The sequence below is a fragment of the Emys orbicularis genome, chromosome 4 (assembly GCF_028017835.1).
Source record: "Emys orbicularis isolate rEmyOrb1 chromosome 4, rEmyOrb1.hap1, whole genome shotgun sequence".
NCBI lineage: Eukaryota > Metazoa > Chordata > Testudines > Emydidae > Emys > Emys orbicularis.
The window spans coordinates 23,173,573-23,197,025 of record NC_088686.1 but is presented as its reverse complement, the minus strand read 5'-3'; the positions used below and the strand labels follow the sequence as shown (position 1 = coordinate 23,197,025).

General features: G+C 44.9%; 1 protein-coding gene across 1 annotated transcript; it reads right to left on the bottom strand.

The window, feature by feature from the left end:
- Window positions 1-4,304: 4,304 nt before the first annotated feature.
- On the bottom strand, window positions 4,305-15,499 carry HSP90AA1 (heat shock protein 90 alpha family class A member 1). Its single transcript, XM_065402317.1, has 11 exons — window positions 15,365-15,499; window positions 13,295-13,453; window positions 12,828-13,194; window positions 12,022-12,155; window positions 10,412-10,720; window positions 9,530-9,695; window positions 9,003-9,193; window positions 8,684-8,831; window positions 6,777-7,045; window positions 5,291-5,624; window positions 4,305-5,055 (listed from the first exon to the last, which is right to left on the bottom strand). Exons 2-11 carry the CDS (start codon window positions 13,451-13,453, stop codon window positions 4,946-4,948), a joined length of 2,187 nt encoding a protein of 728 aa, XP_065258389.1. The 5' UTR covers window positions 15,365-15,499; the 3' UTR covers window positions 4,305-4,945.
- Window positions 15,500-23,453: the final 7,954 nt, after the last annotated feature.

Here is a 23,453-nt window from a genome sequence, read left to right as displayed (position 1 = left end):
TGTTAGTCTTGGTACAAAGTCTGGATTTTTAGTGGACTCCATTAGATCACAAGAGTATAATACACAGGAGGGGGAAAAGGAGTTTTGTTAAAGAAACCCTCCTAACAAATTAAATAACCAAACACTAATTCCTTTAATGCCAGCCTAACATGTTCATCTTCCACTTACTTTAAGCCTTTTATTAATGAAGTGTTTAAAAGGTTTGATTTCCACAGCTAAAAAGCAGAGCACATCCTCAAATCTCACACACTTTTATTCTCCAGAAATGAGATGACACTATCACCTCCCCCTCCTTTTACCTGTGCCACTTCTCTCTTCCTGAGCCTAAAACATGCAACTGATGCCCAGGAGAGCTCACTACTTACTACATCCCCAGAGGTGGGGCTGTTCCATCCCAATTGCAGACACTGCATCCCACCACCATCCATAGCTGCCTGCCCCAAACCTGTGGTACCAGTGCCATTATCACCCAGCCCCACACGATCCCTGAAACTTGTATCCTATCTACCATGGCCTCAAAGAGCTCCTGCTTTATTGGTAGAGTTTCTCTACCTGCCAGCCTGCTCCACTCCATGGTTCCTTCTCTCCCCCCCAGCCCCTTCCCCTCACCCCTCGTTTCAGAAGGCAATTAGCAAAAGAGGCATAATGTTTGAGTGAGGCAAAAGAGGCATAATGTTTGACAAGAGATATGTCATGACAATTCACAGATGCTGAGTCTCTTGTTCTGATGGCATTTTATCTGGCTTCTTTAGCTTACTGTTTTTTATAAGTTAAAACATAGTTTCAGCTTCTGTGTTATAATAAGCCTTGTGAATATGCTTCATCCAATTTTAGTAAATGACCACTTCAGCCAATGAGAGAATTTGGAGAAATTATCTAAGAAACTGTCTGAAACAAATCAAGCATTCAAATACCTTTGTTTTAAACATTTGAGCATCACCAAGAAGGAAACGTTTGCATGCATAATCCTACCTTTCAATCACTATTTCCATCCTAGTTCCCAAAACTGCTAATTAATGCATATGCACACAGGATCTTTTTGCTGTACAAACTATCTTCTTAGTCATCAAAAGCCAAAGTCATCTGTTTTGATGTCAGATTTATTACTGTGGCAACAGAATGTGATGTTACAGATGATACTGTGACATCACTTTGTACAAATAGGATATCTTGACTATGAAGGGAAGAAGGGTTTTGATATATTCAACTACAAAACACCTTAAGCAGTGTCAGTGATCTAATTAAACCTACATACAGGACATTCAAATATAAGATTAAAATTCTATGTTTAATTGTTAGGCAAAAATTAGTGAGATTAAGTCTCTTGAATTAATATAACTGTTCATACAGGCTTCAGAGAAAAAAGGAATTATTATAAAAATATTTTATCACCACTATTAATGTCTTAGAGAATGTTTTATTGTTATGTTGTGCCATTTCTCATCCTCAAGTATCCCATTTCTACTTTCCTCACCTTGTTGGTGTAATTTTTACTTATTTTCTTAAATTATTAACAATTGTCAACTTTCTTTTGTCTGTAGTCCTTCAAAGCATTTTAGGATTGAAATGAGCTTGGATGCTGTGGTAAAAGAAGTGTGAAGGGCCAATGCACTATAGGGATTGAAGTAGGTTCTATTAAAAACATTCTTTCCCCTTTTTTCCTCCTTTAACAGATTGCTTATGCTAAACCACCTGTTCCGCCTTGCATTTTGCTGTGATGCCCTGAGTTCCTTTCTCAGACCTGAAGAAGAGCTGTGTGTGGCTCAAAAGCTTGTCTTTCTCTCATCAACAGAAGTTGTTCCAATAACAGATATTACCCCATACACTTTGTCTCTCTAAAGAGTCTGGTGGCAGATGGTTGTAGAAATATTCAGAGCCCTTGGAGGGGACTTGATAGTGCCTGTCTGCCTTCTTAGAGGTGGGCGCCTTGGAGGCAGGGGTTTGCCAAAGGTCCTTGGCTGGTTCCAACCAGCTTTCATTTACTGGCATTGCCATTCCACCAGGGACCTATAAGTGAAGAATGTTGAGAAGTTGTGAGACTAGTCTTGCAGCACTTCAACCAGAATTTCCAGGGCATTGACTATTCTCCTGAGAAGTTCCATTGTCAAGCTGGGTTGGAAAGACAAGATCATTCTCAGGACAGGTTGGAGGTCTGCCTCCTTCAAGTTCTCCTGCTCTCTCTCTGGACTGGACACAAGATGCCTCCTGGATGGGATAACCTTCCAGAGGTCTGTGAGGGAAAGGTGATCTTGCTATGGATGCCTGAGGAAAAGAGAGTTATTAACCTTCCATTAAAAACGATTACTCACCTTTTGTAACTTGTTCTTTGAGATGTTGCTCATATCTATTCCAGTTAGGTGTGCACATGCACTGTGTGCACGGCTGTCGGAAACTTCCCTAGCAGCTCCCCGTCGGGCCGGCTGTGGAGCCCCCTGGAGTGGTGCCGGTATGGTGCTCTATATATGACCCTGCTGGCCCGACCCCCCCTTCAGTTCCTTCTTACCGCCAGTGACAGTTGTTGGAAAAGTGGTCTCCTCCTTGCAAGTGTCCCACTAATCCCTAGCTCTTCTGTTACTCTCTGTAAATAGTTCCCTTTGTTCATTAATAGTTCACAGTTCTTAGTTGTTAATTATAGTCTCACTACTTAGCAGGTTGGGGGGTTCCCCCTCCAATACGCACCCTTACTGGCCTCGGGGCATGATGTCTCAGGGCTTCAAACCCTGTAGTTCCTGCACTAAGCCTATGCCCACGGGCAACCCCCATGACTCCTGCCTCCAGTGTCTGGGAGACACTCATCACTGGGACAAGTGTAAGTTCTGCAAGGCTTTCAAGCCTCGCACCAGGGCAGATGGAAGGTCTGCAGCCCCCCACAGCTGCAAAGGCAGCTCTGACCATGACCTGGCTACAGCTCTTTGGCCTCCTGAGGCGCTGCCCCCAGGCCAGGATGGAAACTGGAGTTGGGTTGGGGTAAGCCATGTGGGCAGCTGCAGACCCTCCACCTGCCCTGGGTCAGGGGCCAGAGGGGCAGGGACACAGACTGGGGGCTGCTCTTGGGTCCCTCCACCCCAGGCCAGTGGAGGGGTCTGGGGTCCCTGGCCCAGCTGTTTTCCAGCTTGCCCAGAGGGTGGTGTACCAGGAGAAGAAGAGTGGCAGGGGTTGGGCTACCGAGGGGGCATGGCTTCATACCCTCCCCTCCCCCCCCCCCCCCCCCCCCCGCACACACAACACTTTTAGGTAGAATCCATCACCCATGGGCAGTGTGTGAAGTTTCCCTTTGGGGAGTCTAGGCCCCTGCCCCTCTTCTTCTGGCCAAGGCCATGCCCCTGCTCCTTGCTTTCAGCCCCTCCCACCCCAGATCTGGGGTCATTGGGCAGGGACCACAGCACAAGTCTCCACCCTGGCTGGAGCTCTGAGTCCCAAGCCCCTCCCTGTGGCCCCATCCCTGTTCTGCCCATGGACCCCATCCTCCTCTTCCCTCCCTGAGACCCCACCCCCTGCTTGCTCCTTTTGCCCCTCCCCCAGTGTGACTCCAAGACTGTAAAAACTCTGTGCCCTGGGGGCTGCGGCAGGGAGGGAGAGTTCCTCCAGCAGAGGGAGATTTTCCAGGAGTCCCACATCTGCCCCTGTCCATCCCATCCCCCCCCCCCAACCTTTATTATGCACCACCCATGCTGTCACTCCTGCCCTGGACCCTTGGGACATGCTGCCCAGGGCAGGTGGAGGGTCCAGGGCTTGCCCCAGCAGCCTGGGCTCCCTGGATGGCTCTTACCATAGCCCAGTTCTGGCTTCTGGCCTGGCTAGGGCCTCAGGGGGAGACGAGTGGGGGTGGGGCTCCATGGCAAGCAGGGGGATATGGCCCACCTCAGCCCCACCCACCAAGAAGAGGCTAGCACCACTGGCAAGGGCTGCACTTTGTGGTGGAGAGCTGATCACCTTGGGCCCATGAAGCCATGGTGGTTGGAGTGTTGTCATGACTCTTCCCTTGCAGCTTCCAGGCTGTGGAGAGTAGGACTAGAAAAAAGGGCTCTGGGTACCAGCTACCTTAGCTGGAGAGTTGAAATTAAGACTTGAAGAGGGGAAGATAGGGAACCGACCATGCATAGGACACCTCTAAATCATGCCGAGGTGAAGAAAATCATTCTACACAATGAACTTGATTGCAGCCCCCCAGATACACAGTAACAGATACTAGAATAAACTGCTGGCTTTCAATTATGGCTCACTTGTCTCCAGAGAATCAATCAGTATGACTGCCACACTTGTTAGTGAAATAACTTTGCATTCCCTCACAATGAAGATTAATTCATAACACTTTTATTCCTAGACAGCTCTAAGGTTGAACTGTACATGCAGAGTTGCATAAATCACAAGAGATTTACAGTGGATTCTATTCTATGGTAGAGTGCAATCCAAAATCCTTTTACAGTATAAAAAGACAAATTTTAACATCAAGACTCTGAAACATAGGAGCATGGGGGTTAAAGCTTCCCCAAATATTTCAGCTCTTCTAGATACCTAGTTACTAGGTACCGTATGCCAGACATGTTTAGTGAGTGAGGAGCTGTATAACAGATTACAACTTTTAAACATCCAGATAGCATAACATTAAGTTACTTTTCCCATATTTCTGGCAATAAAGAATAAGCTGAAACCCCTGCCATCTGCAACCAGCTCTTATAGACAAAATAATCACTCCCTTGCCTGTCTAGGGTGTTACAGTGTTAATGCACCAAGAAAAACACATTCCCTTCGTATCTCACATTAGCTAAAAAAAAAAAAAAAAAAAGTAACAAAAATAAGGTATAACATCTTTGAAAATAAATATAAAGAGGGAATGCAGATCATGTCAAATTTTTTGGCAGGTAACATTCATAATATACAAAATATAACTTATTCAAATTAGCCAAGGAAACAGCCACAAGTTTCTGTAAGCTAGCTGGCTATTTCAGTCCACTTCCTCCATACGTGAAGTGTCATCATCGCCTTCAAGTGGTGGCATCTCCTCAGCAACCGCTGGACTAGTTTCTTCTGTAACAGCATCATCTTCATCAATGCCTGTACAAAAAACACAACTGTACAATTAATATATTTCCAGATGGTCTTAATCTCTAATACTAGAGTTCAGGACAGAAACAATTTCTATGTCCTTCATATCATAGGCAGGAGTGATTACTCAACTGCACCCTCAGTTATTTGGACAAGAGGAAATGTTGATCTACAACCATTAAATTCCTCCCAAGGACAATACATATACATGAACTAGGATTATAAATTGAACAGGCTTACTTACCAAGACCAAGTTTGATCATTCTATAAATACGGTTAGCATGTGTCTGGGGATCCTCCAAACTGAAACCAGAGGACAGGAGCGCGGTTTCATACAACAAAATAACCAGATCCTTCACTGACTTGTCATTCTTGTCGGCCTCTGCTTTCTGCCTTAGTGTTTCAATGATGGAATGGTCAGGATTTATCTCAAGGTGTTTCTTTGCTGCCATGTAGCCCATTGTGGAGTTGTCTCTCAGTGCTTGTGCTTTCATTATCCTCTCCATATTTGCAGTCCAGCCATATGTACTTGTTACAATGCAGCATGGAGAAGTCACCAAACGGTTGGAGACCACAACCTGTTGAGTGGAAGCATTAGTTGTTACCACAAAGTTGGTTTATGTAGGGTTTAAGATACTAGATATGCTGAACTGCAGCAATTGTTCTAGAGTACCTGCATAAGCCAGGTGACAAAATACAGAGGAGCTATGATGCAATCAACATTTGTATATCCACATCATAAAGTGGAATTTGAGGATACTTTGACTATTAAAAGTCCAATGGACAGTCTAGTAACTGACTAATCTTGTTTCACTCTGATTGGAAACCAAAGCATCTCCCACCACTTGACAGACAAATTGATTATAAAACTAGATGTTCCAACCCTACTTTTTTTGGTGGGGGAGAGAAAGTAGTAACCACTGTACAGACAGACTATATGCTAGTTACTACTGTTGGATACAAGAAAAAAAATTGACTTTAGTGTTTGAGCCATGCCTTAATCTTTTTTTTTTTTTGCATTTAAAGAGGTAAGGGGCACACAGATTGCCTGATTATTCTATAGCAGGGGTCGGCAACCTTTCAGAAGTGGTGTGCTGAGTCTTCATTTATTCACTCTAATTTAAGGTTTCGCGAGCCAGGAATACATTTTAATGTTTTTAGAAGGTCTCTTTCTATAAGTCTGTAATATATAACTAAACTATTGTTGTATGTAAAGTAAATAAGGTTTTTAAAATGTTTAAGAAGCTTCATTTAAAAATAAATTAAAATGCAGAGCCCCCCGGACCAGTGACCAGGACCCGGGCAGTGTGAGTGCCACTGAAAATCAGCTCGCATGTCGCCTTCGGCGCACGTGCCATAGGTTGCCTACCCCGTTCTATAGTTTATTTTAAAAAAAAACTATAGCTAGTAATTTTAGTACGAGACATGGAGTATTAAATACTTTTTGCCAAGCAACACCAAGTAGAACAGTTTATTTTATTTCATTCTTCACCTTGCCTTAAAACACACACTTAACCCTGAGAAGTGAGAAAGTGTTCCATATGAGACAGGAATTATAAACTAGCAATACTTGAGGTGCTAGAGCTCTTAAATGCTAGGAACATGGCTGACTAAAGGCTGTCTCATTAACAGCTAGACCATTGCTCCCAGTAGCCTGTAAGAGCTTACTAATCAGAAGAGTGATGTAACAGTAGGGTTAAGACTGCCTACAAACAGTGAGATGTTCATACCTTTTCCACTTTCTTTTCAAGTATGTCTTTCATGATTTTGCAGAGGTTTTCAAACTTTGCCTTCTTCTCCTCCTGTTTCTTTTTCTCCTCTTCATCCTCTGGAAGCTCCAAACCCTCCTTTGTTACAGAAACTAAGGTCTTGCCTTCAAATTCCTTTAACTGCTGCACGCAGTACTCGTCAATAGGTTCAATCATGTAAATTACCTCCAGACCATGTTTGCGAAGGCGTTCCACAAAAGCAGAGTTTGCTACCTGATCTTTGGTTTCACCTGAAAGAAGAATTCCATTTTTCAACTTAAGCCACAACTACTTGACTACAGTAGATGACTATAGAAACTGTCCCTTCTCTAGGTATCTGAGATTCTCATTTAAGTAAGCTTGAGTTGTCCCAGAAGAGCAACGGAGCAGCAAACAGCCAGGTTGTTCTGGACAGACTACTGGAAATGGAAGACTGGCTAAAATGCTAACCTTGTTTTGGTGCTTGGTTGAAAGGGGCCTTGCAACTTCAGCCTAAGGTGCCCAGAGTAGCTTGTGAAGTGCACTACACTGAGCCACCCTGAGGCCAGCTGTCTGAGGGACTGCTTAGAAAAGTGGAGTCTCCCTTCCCATGTGTCAGATACAACCCTGAAAGGACATTTGGCTTTCCTATTTGTCCTCTGCAAAGAGGCTTGCACCTGCTCCCTCAACAGGTTCAGGCTTATCCTTGAGCAGCACTGAACCTAGTCATGAAATCCAGAATCTTGAAGCCATTTGCCTAAGGCCACTTGATTTTGATGCTAAGCCACATATACCCTTTTAAATAAAGTTCTTAAAATCTGGGTGTTTATCACAATGAAAGATAAGCTACACCTGGTCCCTTAATCATGAAGGCCTAGCAATCCATGGCTGAAGGACAGCAGCTGCAGATTGGCAATACCTACTCCAGAAGAGATCACAGCTCATGAATTTAGCATGTTGTACTTTTAGTCTCCAATTTCTCAGACAGACATTCTCAAACTAGGTGAAGTACCTCAGGAACGATAAGAAGCCAATTTAAGTGTGTTGAGTTGAAGTTTGAGACTATCACAAGAAACTTCTACTTCACTGTCATTGTCGTCCCCCGCCCCCCCAAAGGGGGGCGGGAAAAAAAAAAAAGTGTAAATTCAAAGATAAGGAATAGCCAAAAAATGGAGACTGTTTCTGTTATTTCAGAGGCTCCCTAGCAGTTGCATTCCTGACTGGAATGTTTGCAAGGTATAAATTGGGGCCATATGAACACCACTAGAAACCTTATTTGTGCCCAGGGCTGCTTCTCTCAAAACACAGCTACATGATTCCTTGACATGAGACTGGGAACAAAGACCCACAGATGTCTCAACTCTGAGTATGAAAAATACTCAAGCATGACATTTAGAACATGGATTCATTAAGATTCCATCAGATGCTCAGAAGAGAAATATTCACCATGTAGCTTGCCTCCTTGTGCATTTTCCAACATGCACGGATATTGTTGTGTGGAGTTCACCTGCATATACCTACTAAGGGCTTAAATTCAATAACCTTACTTCAGACAGGGTATGTCTGTCTGTCTAAATAAATACATACTTCTAAGAAGGTAGTTTTAAGTTAGAGAGACTCACACTTATGAAATGCCACACGTTTTTGTATTGCTGACTCGCTTGTTCAATTATAAACTAATCCCAACATGCAGTGGTATTGTGACAGCATGTGGTATGATATCCTATGGAGCAAGAACTGCCAATCCACAGCAACACTATTTAAAAGACAGATAGGACAAGTTGGAAGCTATGTACTACCTATGGCACAAGTTCCGGTGCCTGCCTGAGAGTCATTAGATAGCAAGCAAAGGTCTAGTACATTCAGAAGCTTTTAAAAGACAAAACTGAAAGTAACTGCAGTTGAGTTACCTGTAATGTAATATATGTGTTTCTGGTTTTCCTTCATCCGAGTACAATAGTCTTTCAAAGAGACCATCTCATCACCAGATGCAGAAGTGTAGTATCTCAACAATTCTGAGAGTTTCTTTCGGTTTTGGGAATCTTCATGTATGCCAAGCTGGGGGGAAAATAAATATATATTAAAAAAAAAAAAAAAAACCTTTTCAAACTACATGCTCATATTGTGCAAGTGCCAATAATAAAAAACAGATAATATAAATCATTTGATAGAGGCCCCCATGCAAAAAAGAGACACAAGTTCTTGCTAAAATACTAAAGGGTCACTAACCTTAATATTTTTAGAGAACTGCTCATAAAATTTCTTGTAGTTCTCCTTGTCTTCTGCTAATTCAGTGAAGAGTTCCAAGCATTTCTTGACCAAGTTCTTTCTTATCACTTTCAGAATCTTGCTCTGCTGCAGCATTTCACGGGAAATATTTAGAGGCAGATCTTCAGAGTCCACCACTCCCCGCATGAAGTCTGTAAGAAAGTATGTGTGTCAAATCTTGCAAACTAAGAGAAAGATCTTTACAATGAAATTAATAATCTTAATAAATTAGATATGCTCCAAATATATAGCCTAGGACTTGTTTTTTTAGAGTTCCTTTTCTCCAAAACCTTAAAGAATCAGATAATCAACCCTCTTCATTGTTCTGTCTTACTCTTCCACATTCACATCTTAAAGAAAAAGACAATCTCATTAAGGTCACTATTTATGGTCTCACAAAAGATGTTTCTATTAGAAAGCCTTTTGTTCACCGGTGTACATGACAGGAGTTCAGAGGAATGTTACTTCTCAAACAAGGGCCTACTTACTCAGATATTCAGGAATTAGCTCCTCACAGTTATCCATGATGAAGACTCTGCGTACATACAATTTAATGTTATTTTTTTTCTTTCTGTTCTCAAACAAATCAAAGGGTGCACGTCTTGGGACAAATAGAAGAGCTCTGAATTCCAGCTGCCCTTCCACAGAAAAGTGCTGCAAGAAAGTGAGACATGGTTTAAGAATCTTTAAAGTTAGCTTGATGCATTTTACACTGTTTGGAAGACATTCATGGCCACTTCACTGAGCTGGGGTTATGACGTCCAAGAGACATTCTTGACATCTTCACTAATAAAATGTCATTGCTCTCTTAATCAAGGTATACCCCTTGTCTCCACCAGTATGTAGGTCTTAGTGGAAGGGATGTTCTCCGAATACTGTAGAATTAGAGCTCTACAGGAGGTTCCCATTCTCTTTAGGCAGGGCTCCTGTGGTGCCATAAGAGCCTACCATCCATTATTTAGTTTGTTTTTCATGTATTCACCTTGATTGTCAAAGGCGATTCCTAACTGTAGAAAAACTTTACCAATCAGCACCTGAGATAAATGCTGCTGCTTACATTATGTTTAAGAACTTAACTTGGTTTTACAAGGCCTACACTTTCTACTTTGTTTCAGATGTGCACAAATCAAGTGATATAACTTAGTATTTTCTAACTTTAGGATATTCAGTTACACTGAGTGCTACAGCAGTTTTAGTAGCCATATACTGCAGCTTTCATCACCCTCAGCCAAGCAGAAAGGTCTCTTCAAGTACTTAGGTGTCTTTTTATTAAAAAAAAAAAGGAACCTAGACAATACCCAAACCACACAACTGAGGTAGGATCCACTGGGCTTTTAGCCATTTCGATTTCAGAGACAAGTCCTACTTACTTTCACTGCTAAGTGGTCTTCCCAATCATTGGTCAGGCTTTTATAGAATTCTCCATATTCCTCATTTGTAATATCATCTGGATTCCGGGTCCAGATTGGCTTGGTTTTGTTGAGCTCCTCCTGGTCAATGTATTTCTCCTTAATCTTCTTTTTCTTCTTCTTGTCCCCATCTTTCTTTTCTTCCTCCTCATCAGAGCCAACATCCTCAATCTCTGGTTTGTCTTCTGTCTTTTCTTCTTTTTCCTCTTTCTCTTCTTCCTTTTCCTCTGCCTCATCGTCACTTACTTCCTTATCCCGTTCTTTTTCCACCTAAAAAGATTAGAAATTTAAATGGAAGATGGACATCACAGCATGTTATACATGAGTTAGAAGCCCTGATAATAATTTTTCCATGCATGCCCATGTCCTCAACCATTTTGGGCTTGATTGTCACAGCAATCTTGGATACCCTATACACACGCACATGCACACTGCAGCCACCAAGTTCTCCCCCTTGCTCTTCCTAACCTCTAATTAAAGATTTAGTGTAGAAATGCGATAAAAAAAAACAAAGGGGGAGACAATTTTAACTATTGCACTTGGTTTTCTGTTACCTAGCACCCCAGTGTTTAAGCATAAGAGAATAAATCAAAAAGTAGTAGCACAGCACAATCCTGAATAGCTAGACATGGTTTGCGGGGGGAGGAGGGGGAAACAAGTTTATTTGGTGAAAGCCTTGTTAAAAAAGGCAGAAGGAGAAATATTTATCAAGTCATTTAAGACACTTTAAGGATGCTCTGTAAGGAGGGCTTCTGATTTTTAGTTTCAACTGATGAACAGCAACAAAACAGCTCTGATCAATCCAGATTTCATTTTTCTTGTATCCAAGAACGATCAGAAAAACATCAGAACTGGTTACTTGTCTCTAAGGGGCTGTCTACACAGAGCACTAATACAGACTACAAGGGTGTCATTTCTAAATCACACTAATGAGTTGCATGTTAATTGTTCCACATAAACCCTGCTGGTGCACACTAAAAGTTTGAAACATGTTAAAGTGCAGCAGGGAACATTAAAGAGATTAATTTGTTACAGTATAGACCAAGAGAAGGCCCTGAAAAAACCCTAGTCTTTGGACATCTACACAACTCAAATTGCTAAAATAAACCCCAAAACAAAGTTAAACCCCAAACAGAAAACGTCTGTATATGAATCTAAAGTTTACTGAAACCATTAGGTTTAACAGTACATCTTTAATGATGTACTGTGTTATGTCACTCAGTGCCCATCACGTTTAAGTTATATATCTTTTACTCTATTCTGTGACTCCATGTATGAAGAGAACCAGGTCTGACAGCACTGTTGATTGGCAGGAGTCCCCAACAGCAAGTGAGGAAAAAACAAAAGATACTTATTCAGATTCTTAGACAAATGTTATCTATACACACTACACATTAGTATATTAATGATTTTTAATCTGGTGTATCACTTTAGAATAAAAATTTTGTACTGTTGAGATACTATGGCTAAACCTTCTATTGTACCACTAAACATTATAATGTGGTTGTTTTATGAAGTGATTAAATTTTACTAGTTTAATTTACTGTTAGCATTCCAACCTGAACACTTACAAAGAGTGTAATTGGATAACCAATGAACTGCGAGTGCTTCTTCACAATTTCCTTGATTCGTCTTTCCTCCAAGTACTCGGTCTGGTCTTCCTTAAGATGCAGAATAACCTTTGTACCCCGGCCCAGAGGTTCCCCTAGAATAAAGATTTGAGAGCTTTACTGCAAGCACCAGTAAAAGTGTGTTTAGCAAGGTGCTAGTTTAACTAGTCAGGTTTTTTCATCTTGATCAGAAGATTCTAATTAAGCACCTTATGCTTAAATTTATCCACATTATTTATGTCCCCAATTTATTGGGGGGGGGGGGGGACCACAGGTTTCCTGTACACCCACATCTACATAGTATTTTTATATTTACTTCCTTGTGTCAGGTAGGTCACCTGCACTCATGCTTTTACAATAATGTATTAGCCCTCCTTTAGATCACATGATCTTTAATACAAGATATGCACCCTACCTACAATCCCTGCAGCATACAAACAGCTTCCAGCTCCCTTTGTAGTTGAGCTATCCTCTGAAATAGAAGTTTCTTATCTGAACCGCTACCTCACATTCTTATCCTTTTTACAAGAGAAATGCAGGACCACTGCTGCACTACTATTGTAATTTACTTACAACTGTGAATCAATTTTGCAGCAGAGGTTAAGAAACACTACCCCTGAGGAGCAGTTGTTTTAACTGCAGTTTAGTCTAACATGATACCGTATGCTACTGCTGTTCCATCTTCAAAACCCTTCCATAATACGGGGAAAACACATGAATGAGGGGCTGCTTTAGAGCTACCTGTGCAACAGAATGTTAGCACTTACCATTATCAAGTCTTACAGTGAATGATCCTCCAGCAGAAGACTCCCAAGCATACTGCTCATCATCATTGTGCTTGGTGATCACTGTTACTTTCTCAGCAACCAAGTAGGCAGAGTAGAAGCCAACACCAAACTGACCAATCATAGAAATATCGGCACCTGCTTGCAATGCCTCCATGAAGGCTTTGGTGCCAGATTTGGCAATAGTACCCAGGTTGTTAACCAGATCAGCTTTGGTCATCCCTATGCCAGTATCCACAATGGTCAGGGTGCGATCATGCTTGTTGGGAAGGATGTTAATTTTCAGATCTTTTCCAGAATCTAGTTTGCTTGGATCAGTCAAACTCTCATATCTGATTTTATCCAGAGCCTACAAAACAAGAGGCAACTATCAGACCCCTCAACACACTACTTGCATTTAGGGAGCAATGTCACTGGCTGCTAGTCACTTAATTATTTCCATTACTTACATCTGATGAATTAGAAATCAGCTCTCTCAGGAAGATCTCCTTGTTAGAATAGAAAGTGTTGATGATCAGAGACATCAACTGAGCTATTTCAGCCTGGAAGGCAAAGGTCTCCACCTCCTCCTCCATTGGTTGGTCTTGAGTCTGCACAGCTTCTGGCATCTGTAGAAATAAGTGAAGTTGTAGTTCTAAAAGACAGCTCTGTAGAATGGCTCTTAAAACAATTACATAGTATTCTTCACCTGTTTTATGTTCAACCACTAAGACTTCCTTTAACAAGTACCACCACTTTGGGATAGAAGGGTTGTTGAGAGCATGGCTTATCATATATCAGACTAAGTAACAGAACCCCAGTTGGTATTCTCTTCTTGCTAGCAGTGAAGAGCACTCCAACTCTAATTCTTATACCCCTTATCTGGAAAGACATGGCAGTGATGGATGAGCACAACTCTCTGCTCCTCAGGAGGATAAAGGTTTAAGTACCTCAGCAGCAATTTGCCCATTCCTTAAAAGTGCACGATGGGCAGTAAGGCCAATATTGTGAATCCTTCAGGATTCTTCATCCTCAGAGTTGCAGGAGCCATTTAGAAAAGGAGAAGAAAGTGAAACTGTGTTGAATACTTGAATTGGCTTCTAGATGTTCTGCCTTGTCTAAAAATATGTACTTTTACGCAAGTCAAAAAATCTACATGAGTTTCCAGAGCATCTAGGGACTATCATTCCCTCCAATCAATGACTGAATACTGTATACAGTTAACATTATAGTCTAAACCAAAATTCCAACAATTAAGTTTAGCCTTCTACAACATTTGGGACTAGAAAATGATTTGTAAAACATACCTACACATATACCCTTAAGTTCAACTCACAGTAAGTTCAACTCACAATCAGAGTATTATTTCCAGCAGTCATCTAATTTTTTTTTTTTGCTGAGTGATTAGTCACAAATTGGGAGCTCTCACCTCAAGGCTGCAGAGCAGCATAGCTCATACAACCCAAAGGTGTATATGTGCAACTGCATTGACTGTTTAACAGACAATGTGGCATTTTGTTGCTCATACCCCTCACCCAGGCAATGGTACTATACTTCAGTTCTAAGAAGAGATAAATTTGGTATAATCCATTTATTACTTCTTAGCTGCAAAAGAACAGGTTTCGCCAGTCTGGGGAGCCCAGTGCCAGAGTCATATCCCTGTTTTAACTGCTACAGTACCGGCTTAAACCAAAGCCACGTAAAGCTCTGAGGGAGACCTCCCTAGCAATGTGCTTCTCCAGAGCAGTAGCGCTGTAAGATGCACCACAAATATCCACGGAGAACCGGGTCAAGTTCAGATTCCAACTCCCCCCCGCGGTGGGTACTTGGTATACTTTACAGCAGGCAGAGCTGGAAACCGGGAGGTATCAGCGCCTCACTCGCCCAACAAATGGGGACACGGCGCCCCCTACAGCCTCCGGCCAGGAACAGATTCTAGAAACTGCCAGAGCCTTCCCTCCCACCCAGCGCCTTCCCCACCCACTCGCCGCAAGAGCGAGTCCCTTGCGCCCCCCCGGGCCAGTCCCCGCCTCTCGGCTCAGCTAGACCTCCGCATCCACACGAGCTACCCCAACAGCCCCTTCTCCATCACCCCCCCCTTCCGCACGTGAGCCAGCCTCGTCCCGAGTCCGAACCCATCACCGCCCGCCCGCCCTTGCGCAGCCAGAGCCGGTCCCCTCCCCGACCCTGCTCCGGCCGCTCCGTGTGTGAAGCCGGAGCCAGTCTCCTCTATGAGCCGCGTCTCTCCGTTCCCATCAGTTCCCCAGACAAGCGTGAATCCCCGCACAGCCGCCTAGGGGGTCACTTCCCGCAACGCCAGACACCGCTCGCCGGGTGGCTCTTTCGGCGGGCGCTGCCTGCAGCCCTTACACGGCCCTGCAAGCGCGGCTCCCGCGAGCAGAGCTGCCTGTCTCCGTTCCGCGGCGCGAAAGGACCTCCGCCTCAGCCCAAGTCACCCCCCACCCCCCGGCCGGAGAAGGAGCCGCTGAGAGGTCCAGCCTCCGATAAATCCTCCGGTCACTGCTGCCTCCACGTCTCACCTTAGCGGCGATAGCTGTAGCTGCTGCTCTCAGTTAACCGTGCTTCCCTCTCTGCACTAACAGCGCTGGTACTCGTCGCCTCCCGCCCGCCTTATATACCCCCGGCGCCGCCTCCTTCCAGAACCATCGGGAACCTTCACTGACAGGCACGGGGGTGGCGACTCCAACCCTCATCACGCGGGGAGGGGCCGGGGGGGAGCCTCTGGGGAACAAATACGCATGCGCCAGAACGAAATTTCTCGGTTTGCGCACGCGTTTCGCTGTCAGCTAGCTGAGGAGACTGCGCATGCGCCATCCGGAGCCCGGGTCGCACGCGCGCTCCCTTTCCAACAGTCACCTCTGAAGGGGTGGGAAATGCGCTTGCGCGAGATCAACTGTCATCGGTTGGCTTGGGAAAGGGGGGGGATTGCGCAAATCGCAAGATGACTTCATTCATTGCAAACCCGAACTCCGCCCCGATCCTATCCCCTCCCTCCGAACTTCCTAGAAGGAGGCGGGACCCGTTAGACTCTCCCTCTGCCAAGTTCCGCCTCTCCTGCTCTGCCTCCCTTCCCCACCCCGCTTCCCTCAGAAAGTCCTAGAAGCAGCCAGAAGCTCACCATTCCCACCCCTCCCCCTCGCATCAGAACGTCCAAGAGATGGGATGGGGGGGAGGTAGCATCGCCTCCGTCTGCCCTTCCCCTCAGGGTCTCTGCGCGTTTCTCTGCACGGCCCCGGGGCGCCCCCCTCCTTGCCACACTTCACTGCGCGGCTATAGGGCGCCCCTCCTCATACCATGATGCATGGCTCTGGGGCACCCCCCAGGCCATGTTTCATGCACGGCCTTGGGGTGCTACCCCCCATGCCAGGCTGCAGTGCACAGCCCTGGGGCACATTCTCCCCATTCCACACTTCAGTGCATTGGCCTGAGGCACCACCTGCACGTTATACTCACTGCATGTCCCTGGGGTGCCCCCCATGCTATACTGCATGGCCCTGCAACGTCCCCTCCCCAGTCCACGTTTCGTTGCATGGCCCTGGGCCACGCCACCCACCCATGCAACGCTGCATTGCGCAAACCTGTACATGTCCCTGCAGCCCGCGCCACTTACCGCAGCTCCCATTGGCCGGGAACCGAGAACCGTGGACACTGGGAGATGCGGGCGGACGTGCAAATGTAAACAAACTGTCTGCGGCCTGCCAGTGGATTACCCTGACAGGCAGTGTGCGGCCTATGGGCCACAGTTTGTCCATCACTGGTATAAAGCCTAGTGGTAGCCTAAGGAAGTGTAGACCCAGTTAAGGATACCTGACTGAGCAAAGGCTTATGCTTTGATTGTGGCTTGACTGAGTAAAGTGCTGCCCCTGCTGCTAAGCAGCTGTGCTGTTTCCTACTTTCTCAAGTCTCATAACTGTCAATGGGAAGTGATATGGGACACAGGAGGATGTGTAGTTCAAAAGAATGATCCATAATACAGCAATGTTTGATAACCACTGCTCTCATTACAAAGGAGTATCTAAATTCCTTGAGTAAGTCAGAATAAATTTAATCTAATCATTTTTTAATAAAATGAAGTTGCTGTTCTGAACTATAGTTGGCAGCAGTTGTTGTAAAAAACCGAATTATGTAGCTTTTTGTGTGTCAGTTTTTATGAGCCAGAAAGTCTAGTTGAACTATGATGACTACCTAATCTTTCTTTGAAAGAGGAATATAAATTAGGCAATGAAAATGGGATATTGTCAGAGTCACTGCTAGATAGAATGCTGTCAGATTTTTGCACATGGATACACATGACATAGCAGGAGTCAGGAATTCAACTACACCTCTACCTTGATATAACGCTGTCCTCGGGAGCCAAAAAATCTTACCGTGTTATAGGTGAAACCGCGTTATATCGAACTTGCTTTGATCCACCGGAGTGCGCAGCCCCGCCCCCCCCGGAGCACTGCTTTACCGTGTTATATCAGAATTCGTGTTATATCAGGTGGCGTTATATTGAGGTAGTGGTGTACTAACTTTACAAGTGATAAGTAGAATTTATTAAAATCTCAGCTGCACAAGAGAAATCAGTATTCTGTCATGATCAGTGGAACTGGAGTCTGAAGACCCATGTTCCCTGGAGGAACGGTTATTCAGGGAAACAGGCAACGTGAGGAGTTGGGCTAGAGGCAATGCAGCCAGATGGACAGAGCAGTGCGCAGTCTTTATTAAAGTTCCAGTTATTAAACGTAACCTGTATCACTCTTGGCTTCACTCGTTAGCAGCCCAGTGATAGAGCAATCGAAGTGCAGCAGCTGGTGACATGAGCCATGGAACTAATCAGAAACTCCCTAGAGCACTGGAGTTTGCAGACCCAAACCTAGCCCAGCAACAGACCCAATAGAAAGAGGCGTTCATGCTGTATCCAGACTTGCCCTCTTATTGGGGAACACGGTAGCGACGTCTGTAGCCCTCTGAAGCTTACCCTTGCCTTAAGCATTACAGCAGCCTTAGGGAACTATTGCTCCCCAAAGCAGAACAAAACTACAGAGGTGATTTTTTTCTTTTTTAATTAAAAAAAACCCTATACACTAAGACCAATCTGAGGGGGCCAGGCTAGACACCTATGTTACTGTCTTATACACACTGGTTGCTACATGCAATTTTGGAGACTTGATAGACTCCCTAATTTGGGGTCACCACCTGTGGGAGTGGCTGCTATGGGTAGGCGATTTCACATTAGACAGATGCTTAGACATGGGCATGCAACAGAAGCCTCAACAAAAAGGATGAAAGCCCTATGAGGCACAACAGCCCCGGAGGTATATACAGTGAGACAACAGCAAAGGAGAGCAAGGGGTCAGGGTTTTATACCTTTACTGTAGGAGACAGCATGAGTGAGTAAAGGAGAAGTGCCCTGCACTAGGACAGCATTGTAAGGAATGGGGCAAGGTGGAGCATTTTAGCAGTGTGTGTAAGAGCAGAAGAAGGTCTCAAAAAATTCAGTCAGATTTTTACAAGAAGGGGATGGCACATCAGACAGCTGTGATGACATCATGACTCTCTCCTTGAGTCTAGGAGCATATATCAGGTTTAGGCCATAGTGACAGGAAAACAACAAGGGAGAATACCACCTCTGTGAATGCAACTATAGTAATAAGGAAATGCTGTGTGCAATTTCAACTGGATAGTGGAGGTTCCTGCATTGTGATTCCTCAGCATGAATTGGATTAGAGCACACCCATTACAAAGCAGCAGTCACACACTAATAATTTACAATGAGAGCCTAATTCCAGCCCCTAGGAAAGTGTGAGCTCATAGTAACTAACCTGAAAAATAATGGAGGGTACCAACTGAGGTTTGTGGCAGTAGAAGTTAAGCAACACAGGCCCCCTCTCCTTGGGGAATACATTTAGTACAAGTCATGGATCTGATCATGGTGCAGCATCAGCACTGTATAGCTGAAGTGCAAGAAGCAAAATGAGAAGTCTCATGAACAATGGAGACAATTTTAAAAGTTGATTGGGATGTTTTCAAAGGCAATGGGTGCCTCTGATGAAAGCTGTGACTGGAAGTAGACCCTACAGTGGAACCTGTGTGCTTACCACGAAAGAAAATTCCAGTGGCACTATGTAATCCAGTATGCAAAGGAGCTTGAAAGTCTATAGAGCAGGGGTATTGTAGCTAATGTAGCACTCATGAGGCCAATGCAGCAAGAGAAAGTAGTGTGGTGGTAGAGAAGCCATCGGGCAAGTTCCACAGCTACATAGAGCGAACATCATTCAACAGGACATTGAAAAGATGCCAGTATCCAATGCCCACGAGACAGGATGTGGAGTGGGACTGGGCAGGTCCCTAACAGCAAGCATTTGACATGCTGAAACAAGTTATAAGGGATTCCCCTCTCCTGAGGTACTACCAGCCAGGAGAGCCACTAACATTCCAATGTGATGAACTGGAGAAATGATTGGGTATAGCTCTTTTGCAGGAGCAGCTGATCATTTATGCAGCAGAGCCTTGTCAGGGACTGAACAGGAGTACACCCAAACAGAAAAAGAGCTTCCAGCTGTGGTATTTGGAGCAGAACGATTCCATCTGTACACCTGTAGCCATGCAGTAATACTGCAATCAGACCACAAACCCTTAGAGACAGTCATGGTAAAGCCCCTTCTTAGTGTTCCAAATGAAATGCAGCACATGTTGATATGACTACCAGTCATATCAACATCTACCACTACCAGCTAGAGATCAAATATTGTCCAGGATGACTTCTGGCATTAGCTGATGCCCTAAGTAGGGCCTATATACCCAGCATCAGCAAGTTGTGGGAAGGGAGATCAGAACATTGAATCCATTAACATGCTGCACTTCCAGTTTCAACAGCGAAATGGGTAGAAATTAAAGAGGCTATGGAAAAGGACATTCTACTATAGGTGTCAAGAGAGCAATACTAGCAGGGTGGCCAGAAGACAAAAGCCAAGGACCAAAAACATATTTTCAAATTAAAGATGAGCTGCACATACAGAATGGAGTCATATTTCAAGGGCAGAGAAATGTTGTCCCCATTTCATTATATAAGGATGTCTCGCCAAAATAAATAAATAAGCAGCCTCTTACCTGGGCGTTGATAACTGTCTTAGATAGGCTCAAGAGTATGTTTAACGGCCAGAAGTGAATACACAACTCCATGCCTCGATTGAAGGGTGTGAACACCTGCCAGCAGAAAGACTTACCACATGAGCTACCTAATAGACCATGTATCAGAGGGGTAGCTGTATTAGTCTGGATCTGTAAAAAGCAACAAAGAGTCCTGTGGCACCTTATAGACTAACAGACGTATTGGAGCATAAGCTTTCATGGGTGAATACCCACTTTGTCAGTGCGTCTGACGAAGTGGGTATTCACCCACGAAAGCTTGTGCTCCAATACGTCTGTTAGTCTATAAGGTGCCACAGGACTCTTTGTTGCTTTCTAATAGACCATGGTAAAAGGTGGGAGCAGGTTTATTTACCTTCAATGAAAAGTACTACTTGATTATAGTAGACTACTATTCAAATTTTGAATGACATGTCTGGTACAAAAAGTCAGTGGCTGGCAAATTGAAAGCCCATTTTGAGATATGGGATTCTGGACACTGTATTAATTTACAGTAGACCTTTGCCTCGGAAGAATTCAAGGAACTTGTATGCATCTGGGAGCTTGACCATGACACCTCCTCCCCAGCCATGTCCACAGAGTACTGGTAAAGTGGAGTCAGCTGTGAAAATACCTAAAAGGCTGTTACACAAGACTGTTTCTTGACATTCAGACCTCTCGTTAGCATTTTTGGCAAACAGGCATACCCCCTCAGAGGGTTGTCAGAAGAGTCCAGTACAGGCCTGATGGGACAAAGGACCAAAACCCTGCTACCGATGAAGGGGGACTTGTTGCAGCCTGGGAGATACCAATACCACCAAGAGGAAATGGCTGACCGTCAGAGAAAGTAGGCACTGGAATATGACAGGTCAGCCAAGAACCTACCAGCTCTGGAGACAGGCACTCCTGTGAGGATCCAGCCATTAGAGAGACACCAGGAGTGAACAAATGGAGCTGTGAGAGGAGGAGCAGCACCCAGGTCATACAAGGTGACTATGCAAGAGGCCGGGACAAGTGATCCACAGGAATAGGAGACTCAAGCCAGCAGACAAACACCCAGAGACCCTACAGAGCTCATCAGGGAACAGAGAAACAGAACCCTCCAGAGGCCAACCTTACAGGTAGGGAGGAGACTCCGCAGAGAGATAATGTGCAAGAGTTGGAGACAGGGACACAGATAGGGTATGTCTACACAGCAGTTAAATAGCCACGGCTGGCCCATATCAGCTAACTCAGGTTCATGGGGCTCGGGCTGCAGGGTTGTAAAATTGCTGTGTAGATATTTGGACGCAGGCTGGAGCTGGGGATCTGCAACCCTACCCCTTTGGGTTATGGAGCCTGAGCTCCAGCCTGAGCCTGAATGTCTACAAAGCAATTTTACAGCTCTGCAGCCTGAGCCAGAGTCAGCTGACCTGGGCCAGCTGCAGCTGTGCTGTGGGTCTTTTATTCCAGTGTAGACGTATCCTACGTAACCAGATGTGCCTGTGGTAAAGGCAAGACTCCAACTCCATGTGCTAGAACCTCTGGCTAAAGGGACATGGAGTGGGGGTCTGGGCATCAATTTGTTTTTAATGTTTATATTCAAGTGTTTGTAAAAATAGGGAACATGTATCATGATCAGTGAAATTAGAGTCAGAGGCCCCATCTTCCCTGGAGGGTCTCATTGAGAGGACACCAGTAACACTGAATGTGAAGTGTTGGGCTGAAAGCAACACAAGCCACTTGGACAGAGCAGTGCACAGGTTAATAAAGTTCCACTTGTTTAACTTATTGAAGCTGAATGCAGGTTGTTTGATAATGGAACGTGTATAAATTCTGGCTAGTGGTTTGGCATGTGGTCACAGAACAGAGGTCAAGGATTCCTGGAAGGATTACAATGGCAGGCCCCAGAATGCCAATTTTTAATATTAGCTAAGTTATTAAATTGTTTTCACTGTTTTTAATTGCAAAATAAAGCATAGTGGATTAAATTAATATGACCCAAGATTTTTGCATCTGTCTTTTCCTCCCATCCCTCTATTCCCTCTCCCCCATGACCAGACCGTGAACTTTATTCTCTATTTCCTTGCAACTTGTATAGTCATTTACACTGGTGTAAAGTGAATATAAAATAATGCCATTCTGATCTGGTACTGTTTTATGCACTTTGCACAGGTGAAATGATTACATAACTTGCAAGGAACTGGAGAATCAGGCTCAGGGCGGTTCATATAATTAGCTATCACAAACCATAAGCCCTATACCTGAGCATGCCACTAGATGGTGTGATGTTATGAGTGTAATATAATATCTCATTGAAAGATGACAGGGCCAGAAAGAGTTAATTACCTCCCAGACTGACATGACCCATGGCCGAACTTTTAAGACTGGTTAGGAAGATATGTAAATGAATAGAGCTTTGAAATGCAAGTCTGCATTGTTAGGGTATGTCTACACTACGAGAGTACTTCGATTTTAGTTAATTCGACTATGTGGAATCGATATTACAAAGTCGAACGTGTGTGTCCACACTAAGGACAGTAATTCGACTTTGTGAGACTTTGTGAGTCCACACTAACGGGGCAAGCGTCGACATTGGAAGCGGTGCACTGTGGGCAGCTATCCCACAGTTCCCGCAGTCCCCGCTGCCCATTGGAATTCTGGGTCGAGCCCCAAATGCCTTCTGGGTAAAAAAATGTGTCGAGGGTGCTTTTGGGCGCCTGTAGTCATCCGTCCGTCACTCCCACCCTCCCTCCCTCCCTCCCTGAAAGCGCCGGCAGGAAATCAGTTCGCGCGCTTTTCTGATTACTGACAGCGCGGACGCCACAGCAGTGCGAGCATGGATCCCGCTGCGACCATCGCTGCAGTTGTGGCAGTTCTCAACGCCTCGCAGCTTCTCATCCACCTGTACCAGAGGCAGCTGCAGATAAATCATGAGAGGAGGCTACGGCACCACCGTGACGGCATGAAGTCGGACACTAGCTCCGACCTCTCAGAGAACATGAGACCCAGCGCCCAGGACATCTCGCTGTCACTGGGTCTTGTGGATACTGTTGAACGGCGATTCTGGGCCCGTGAAACAAGCACGGACTGGTGGGACCGCATAGTGCTGCAGGTCTGGGATGAATCCCAGTGGCTGCGCAACTTTCACATGCGGAAGGGGACTTTCCTCGAACTGTGTGAGTTGCTGTCCCCTGCCCTGAAGCGAAAGGACACCCGGATGCGGGCAGCCCTGACTGTCCAGAAGCGAGTGGCCATAGCCCTCTGGAAGCTCGCAACGCCAGACAGCTACCGGTCCGTCGCTAACCACTTTGGTGTGGGCAAGTCTACCGTGGGGGTTGCTGTCATGCAAGTAGCCAAGGCAATCGTCAAGCTACTGCTATCTAAGGTAGTGACCCTGGGAAACGTGGAGCTCATCATAGATGGCTTTGCCGAGATGGGATTCCCAAACTGCGGTGGGGCTATAGATGGGACTCACATCCCTATCCTGGGACCGGACCACCAGGCCAGCCAGTA

Coding starts and splice junctions, on each gene's coding strand:
- HSP90AA1 (XM_065402317.1), bottom strand. CDS start 13,453: ATGCCAGAAGCTGTGCAGACTCAAGACCAACCAATGGAGGAGGAGGTG. Junction 12,156..12,827: donor CACTGTAAGACTTGATAATG/GTAAGTGCTAAC, acceptor TCTTTATTCTAG/GGGAACCTCTGGGCCGGGGT. Junction 9,696..10,411: donor AAGACCACTTAGCAGTGAAA/GTAAGTAGGACT, acceptor ACTTTCTTGCAG/CACTTTTCTGTGGAAGGGCA.